Source organism: Arachis duranensis, chromosome 10 (genome assembly GCF_000817695.3).
Source record: "Arachis duranensis cultivar V14167 chromosome 10, aradu.V14167.gnm2.J7QH, whole genome shotgun sequence".
Classification (NCBI taxonomy): domain Eukaryota; kingdom Viridiplantae; phylum Streptophyta; class Magnoliopsida; order Fabales; family Fabaceae; genus Arachis; species Arachis duranensis.
Genome location: NC_029781.3, coordinates 105,730,920 through 105,738,226, shown reverse-complemented (window position 1 = coordinate 105,738,226; position 7,307 = coordinate 105,730,920). Strand labels below are relative to the sequence as shown.

Sequence of the window (7,307 nt, the reverse complement as noted above, 5' to 3'; positions counted from 1 at the left end):
GCTTAAATGCTTAGCCAACAGTGTCGGACAATAATTATTGGGTTGCTAAAAATATCTAATAAAACAAAAAAAATACAAAGCATTTTTAAAAAAAAAATCTTAGAGAATTTATTTTTTTGGGTCAATATTAATTAATTCTTTAAAATTATTTTTTTGTCTTAAATTCTGAATTTTAAATTTTTAATTCTAAATTACATAAACCTAAATCTTAAAGTTGATTATATCTAAAAAATAATTCTCTATATATTTTATTTTGATTTTTTAAAAACTTCTTTTTATTTCTTCTTTTTCTTTACAATGTCACAATTTCATCCACCTTTGGTTGCTTACCATCCATCCATTGCTGTTTTTGATGGTTCTAAATTTTAAATTAATTTTATTTTATCTGAAAATTAAAATTAATCTCTCATTTCAAAAATTATTAAAATTTAAGTAGTAGCATTATTTCAATTATTGTTGATGAAAAAAATAATGGCTTAAAATGCATGCAATTAGTTGATTTGAAACCACCTTTAAAATTTTTAATAATATATGAGAATGAAGGATTTATTTTATTTTATATTGATTAATGACTAATGGATGTTTGGAGGGACAATATAATGCGCATGGTTGGTGATGACAGTATAATAATTTGATAAACAGAAAACCTGGACAACTAAATAATCTTTTAACCAAATTATTGCAGCTGTTTTGTTTTTTTCCCTTCTTCGTCGTATGCATTTTTTTTTCTTCTTCTTATATATATTTCTTTTTTTTTCTTCACTTTTTTTCTTCTTTTTTTTTTATTATCGTACTTATCATCACTATTATCTTCTTCTTTTTTGTTATTTGATTTTTATTATTATTATCATCATTATTACCATTATCATCGTTATTAATATATTCATTTTTATTTTAACCTAACATCGCAGTTTATCTAAGAAAGAATACGAAAAAAAAAATACGTGATTTAAATACATATTGTGTAAGTAATTTTTGTCAAATTTAAATTAATTTAATTAAATTTTGTTGATAAAAATACTTAAATGAATAGCGAAATTGTTTTATAAAACTACATATTCTTATTTTAATTCTAGAATAAGGTATTATATAAACCATTCCACCTGCTCCCTAATTGCCTATTTTGGATTTGTATGACTTCTGAAACTGGAATCTTTTTCTCGTCATTTGTGGTGTCTGAAAGACTCAAACCATTTTTTTCTTCTCTCCTCTTCTATAAATATTTTTCTTTGAAAATATACCAATAAAAACGATGAGATCGGTTGTATTTTGCATATATAGTTATTAATTATTATGCCTGTGTTATATATAAATCGTAATTTTTTAACCCATTTACATTTTATTTATTAGGAGAGATTTAGAGATTTTTCCTTAAGTTATATATATATATATAAATTAAAACATTACTGGTTTAATTAAAAATTTTTATTCGAATGTATTGAATTGAATATATAGTTGACTGAAAAAAATTATTTTTTTTAATTTTTAATACTTCAAGACATGAGCTAATAAAATCCAAATATTGATATTTGTAATTTGTCTCCTCCCCCTGCTTCCTTTTTTCTTTTTCTAAACAAACTAAGACATTGTGGACCATGCATACAGATATAGGTCATTAAAAGAAAGAGACAAATTAAATAAAGCAATGAAAGAGAAGAAAAAAAATTCAAGAAAACAAAAAGAAGTTATATACATGCATGTAGACACAGATAGAGAAGAGTTAAATTCCTTACATCTAATGTTAATAAGGATTTCCTGTTTTCTTATCCATGCACACATTCCAATTTAATCCTTCTAACTTCTGTCTCTCTTATTTTTTGCAAGATATTTTTGTTAATTAGAATCGAAGCCAAGCCAAAAAATATATATCTAGATATGTTAGCAAAAATAATTCGTACGTTAGCCAGTTAGCCCAATACATAAATGGATCATACCAACAGTTCATAAAACTAGGTGAATTGGACCTTTGCATTATTGATATCTTTTACCAAACTTTGGAAAAAAATACGATTGAGTTGAAAAGTTAAGGTAAAAATTCAGGTGTAATCGATTTTACGGTGAAATTAATATTTAAAAATTATTAAATAATTTAATTAAATTTTTATCTAATAACTGTAACTTAAATTTGTCGTGTGATGCAGCTGAGTGAGTAGTGTGTAATGGAAAAAAAAATTTGTATTATGATATATTCATGTGCATATCCATAATCCATATAGAAGAAAGTTGAACGTTGTTCTCACTTGTCGCAATTCTTATCGAAGCGGCACCGCATTTAGGTGATGACGATGACGATCCAATGGTTGAATTCCACGTGGCATTGCTATTCCGAGAGTTGCACACGTGTCAGCGCAGTGCAAAATCAGCTCTCTGTTTTCTGAATCTCACACCAAGGCGGCATAGGAAATGTGGAAGCGCAACAAGAAGAGCTACTTAGCAATGAGGAGGGAATTTGAAGATGAAGCAGCTGAATTAATTGGTTCGGATCTGAGGGACCTTGGTTTTGCTGCTAATAAACTCGCCAAAAACGCCGTTAAACTAGCTGCTGTGTCCGGCGCCGGAGTCATTGTGCTTGAATCCATTGCTTCCATCGCTGCTATGTATGTATCTCTTACTATTCCCTCTTCGATCGTTCCATCTCTCTAATCTAATTTTCTAATCGCTAATCACTCATCTGCAGCTATTTGCTGATTTTGGATCGTACAAACTGGAACACCAACATTCTTACATCACTTCTCATTCCATACATTTTCTTCAGCTTACCTTCATGGATTTTCGGATTCTTCAGGTACCTCACCCTCTCTTCAGCTAGTGAGAGTTGTTAGTAGATGAAAGTTATAATAAGTTAGAATCTGTGCTGAGCTGGCACCTTTTCTGTTATGAATTCTGTTAGCTCAGGTATAAATAACCACTCTCACTGTAATCACGTGTAATTCGATTCATTACCGCTTCAATGCATTTTACTAGATCCCTTCGTTTCTCTCTGATTTTTCTTGGCTCTGCACTACTCAGAGCAGCTCTTGATACCTCCTCCTTTTTTCCATTGCAGGGGTGATGTTGGGAAATGGATTGCTCTAATTGCAGTTGTACTGCGACTTTTCTTTCCAAGGCGGTTCCCTGGTATCTACATATATGCTTCAATTTTTCTTATAGGAAAAATCTGCTGTCTCTAAATGCTGATTAAGTTGTATGCTACAGTATTTATTTTCTTTTCCCTGTAGATTTTCTCGGTATTCTTTTACTTGCTGAGAAATTAAGATCTATGAAATATTTTCCACGCCATGGCAATTAGAAAGTAATAGTAACTAAGTAACTAACTTGTAACGGTTGATATTGCAGAATGGCTGGAACTTCCTGCTGCTTTGATTCTACTCGTTGTGGTAGCTCCAGGTCTGTTTGCAAGCACCGTTAGAAACAATGCAGTAGGGGTGATAATATGCCTTGCCATTGCATGTTACTTGCTGCAAGAACATATTCGCGCTTCCGGTGGTTTCAGAAACTCCTTCACCAAACCTCATGGCATTTCCAATACGTTAGGCATAATCCTTCTGTTGGTGTATCCTATCTGGACGCTCGTGCTCTACATTCTATAGGTACAAACAGGTATGTGTAGCAGCAAATTTGGTCTTGTTTAATGTGTCATGAGTGAGAAGCAAGTTGAATTTTGTTGTTGTTAATGTTTGTTAACATATCTAGAGATTAGAATTCCTTGCCATTGTTTATGACTTTTGCTTTTGCATGTCCTTGTAGTTTGGATGCGTATAAATGACGAGTGAATTCGCGTATTCAAATATCGTTCACCTCTCTTGATTCAGCAGCGTTTTATTCCTTGAAAAAGAATGCAATGTTGCCACATAGAAGGTGAATCGACACTGAACATGAAGACTCTAAATGTGACATAGCTGCAACATTTTCAGATTCTGTATCTGTCTTTCTTTGCTAAGTGTTCTTGTGGCGCAATTTGTAAAATGGTACTAAGCTTAAAATTCAAGTGAATTACAAAAATAATTATAAGAAAAGAAGAAGGTTGGTGATGTACTCTCAGGTCATTGAAATTTAAAGTAATGGAAAAAGAATTGAAAAGAAGTGAAAAGAGAGAATAATTGATTAAAAGAACCACCACAGAGTACTGAGTACCAATTACAATATATATAGCAAAAGGGAAAATAAATTACTAACTAATAGTGCTATAATTATGTCTAACAAACTAACCAACTTGACAGCTATACAAAAAACAAACTCTATTATGTTACATCCCCCCGCAAGCTGGTATTACGTGGTTTGTGCAAATCAAGTAATCCCAGCTTGGAAAGCAAATGAGAGAATGGTCCTGGAGGAAGGGATTTAGTGAATAGATCAGCCGGTTGTTCACTGGAGACAACGTGCCTAAGATTAGAAACCCCTTCTTTGAACTTGTTTCGAGCCACATGACAATCAACCTCAACATGCTTGGTTCTTTCATGAAAGACAGGATTTGAAGCAATATAGATAGCAGATTTATTATCACAGAAGATATCAACCGGAAGAGGAGGAAGAATGTTGAATTCCTTTAGTAGTTTGAGTAACCAAACGAGTTCACAAGTGCCATTAACAAGGGCGCGATATTCTGCTTCTGAGGACGACCTTGAAACTGTAGCCTGCTTCTTACTCTTCCAAGAAATAAGAGTTTGGTCAAGGAAGAAACAATAACCACTGATGGATTTTCGGGTGTCTTTACAAGCCCCCCAATCAGAATCGGTGTAACCAGATAGTGTGAAAGAATTGTTGACAGAGAAAAATAAGCCAGTTGCTGGTGATTGTTTTAGATACCGGATGATCCTATAGGCAGCCTTCAAGTGGGCATCAGTTGGTGAATCCATGAACTGAGATAGGCATCCAACAGAGTAGCTGAGATCTGGTCTTGTGTTAGTAAGGTACAGAAGTCTGCCCACCAATCTACGATAGATGGTTGCATCAGAAAGAGGGGAGCATGAAGCCTTAGACAGAGAAGCAGTGTACTCCATAGGAGTAGATGCTGGTTTTGCACCAAGCAAATCGCAGTCTGTGATCAAATCCAATGCATACTTTCTTTGATACAGTGCAATACCAGCATTGCTTCGTGCTACCTCCATCCCAATAAAGAACTTAAGAAGGCCAAGGTCTTTAATTTTGAACTTATCATCCAAAAACATTTTGACAGCTTGAATTTCACTCAAATCATCTCCAGCTAACACAAGATCATCAACATAAACAAGAATAGCTGTGAAAGTTGTACCTGTGGATTTGGTAAAAAGCGAGTGATCATTTTCAGATGGAGTAAACCCCAGATCAGCAAGTGCAGTAGACAACTTGATGTTCCATTGGCGACTAGCTTGTTTCAAACCATACAAAGATTTTGTCAACTTGCAGACTAAGTTTGGATCGGAACACTGCAACCCCTTTGGAAGTTTCATATAAACGTCCTCATGTAGGTCTCCATGGAGAAAAGCTGTATTCACATCAAGTTGATGAAGATGCCAATTCTTTGCTGCTGCAACGGTAAGAAGAACACGCACAGTGCTCATTTTCACAACGGGACTAAAGGTGTCAATGTAATCGACTCCAGGAATTTGAGTGAAACCTTGGGCAACAAGACGTGCCTTATGCCTCTCGATAGTGCCATCTGGGTTGAATTTTGTGCGAAAAATCCACTTACAACCAACTGCATTCTTTCCAGGAGGAAGAGAAGTGATGATCCAGGTTTTGTTTTGCTCAAGAGCAGTGAGTTCTGCCTCAATAGCCTTCCTCCAACAATCATGCATAACAGCCTCAGAATAGTGTTTGGGGTCCGAGTTATTTATGAGAGAAAAAGTGAAGGCCTGGTGCTTGGGAGTAAACAATGAATATGACAAATGGTGAGAAAGGGGATACTTACATGTTGAAGGTAATTGGGACGCATTGATTGGATCTCTATGTGATGAAATATGGAAACAATGAAAATCTTTAAGATAAGAGGGTGTTTTTCTTTCTCGTTCAGACCTTCTCAAAACTGGTGCAGCAGATTGTGACTCAATATGAATGGATGAATGTTCCAATGGTGCCAATGCAGATGCTGATTCTAAGGTGGCGGGTGATGCAGAATCTGTTATATCATGAAGAGATGCCATAGGTGATGTAGAAGTGGCAGATAAATCAGGTGTAGTGTGTATGGTGTGAGGTGCAATTATGCCATGAGTATGCTCATATGAAGAAGTATGTGCAGAGTTATTATAAAAGAATGCAAAAGGGTCAAAATTGGATGATTCAATTGAAGGCTGATCTATAGAATGCTTGGTAGTCTATTTATTAAATGTACTGAATGTTGCATAGCATAGTGCCAAAAACATTTTGGCACATTAGAATGAAACAAAAGTGCTCTTGCAATATTCAGTATATGTTGATGCTTCCTCTCAACAATTCCATTTTGTTGAGGAGTTTCAACACAAGATGTTTGATGTAATATTCCTTTTGAGTTATAGAAGGAGTTCATTTTAAATTCCATCCCATTATCTGTTCTAATTTGTTTCACAACTTTATGAAATTGAGTTTGCACCATTTGAACAAAATTTTCTACTAACACTCTAGTTTCGGATTTTAGTTTCATGCAATAAATCCAAGTAAACCTCGTTTTATCTTCTACAATTGTAAGAAAATATTTATGGCCAGCAGTAGATAAAAGTGAGAGTGGTCCCCAAATATCTATATGTAACAAATCAAAAATATATTCTGATTGTGTATTACTAATGGGAAAAGACAATTTCTTTTGTCTAGCCAAGTGGCAAGAATCACAAACATGAGATGATGAAATGCATTCAATAAATGGAAATGTATTTTTCATGATTGACATTCTTTTGGATGGTAAATGACCTAGTCTAGCATGCCATAGAGTTCCTAAATCTTGCTGCACTGTGACATTTACAGAATGTGTGTTAACTTCTGGTGTAGTTAGTTTCCAAGGTTGAGCATCCATCACATAAAGATCACCAATGACTTTAGCTTGCCCAATCATCTTCAATGATGGGAGTACCTGTATCTCACAAAAAGAATCAGTAAATTTTAATTCACAATGTAATGACTTTGTGAGTTTAGACACTGAAATCAAATTATATTTAAAGTGAGGTATGAATAAAACATTGGTAAGAATCAAATGTTTAGAGAGTTGCACAGTGCCACAAATGTTTGTTGTAGTGGTAGAACCATCAGGTAGATTTACCAAAACTGGTCTCATATAATGAAAAGTTTTGAAAGACTCTTGAATATAGGATGCATGATCAGTAGCTCCACTGTCAAGTATCCAAGAAGTTTTAGTAAAA

General features: G+C 34.0%; 1 protein-coding gene across 2 annotated transcripts; it reads left to right on the top strand.

Annotated features, from left to right (window-relative positions):
* Nucleotides 1-2,255: 2,255 nt before the first annotated feature.
* Nucleotides 2,256-4,035, top strand: LOC107471892 (cold-regulated 413 plasma membrane protein 1). Of its 2 annotated transcripts, none has more exons than XM_021132450.2 (5): nt 2,256-2,597; nt 2,678-2,785; nt 3,047-3,117; nt 3,337-3,590; nt 3,748-4,035. In XM_021132450.2, the coding sequence occupies exons 1-4, from the start codon at nt 2,404-2,406 to the stop codon at nt 3,588-3,590; spliced, it is 627 nt and encodes a 208-aa protein (XP_020988109.1). In that variant the 5' UTR covers nt 2,256-2,403; the 3' UTR covers nt 3,748-4,035. The 2 variants fall into 2 exon arrangements, with proteins under 2 accessions (XP_020988109.1, XP_020988110.1); XM_021132451.2 differs by having other exon boundaries at nt 2,257-2,597; nt 3,337-3,600.
* The last annotated feature ends 3,272 nt before the right edge of the window (nt 4,036-7,307 follow it).

Bases quoted from the DNA above. Each gene is read 5' to 3' on its own strand.
- LOC107471892 (XM_021132450.2), top strand. From the start codon at position 2,404: ATGTGGAAGCGCAACAAGAAGAGCTACTTAGCAATGAGGAGGGAATTT. The intron at 2,598-2,677 runs GTATGTATCTCT...ACTCATCTGCAG, and splicing joins ATTGCTTCCATCGCTGCTAT to CTATTTGCTGATTTTGGATC. The intron at 2,786-3,046 runs GTACCTCACCCT...TTTCCATTGCAG, and splicing joins TGGATTTTCGGATTCTTCAG to GGGTGATGTTGGGAAATGGA.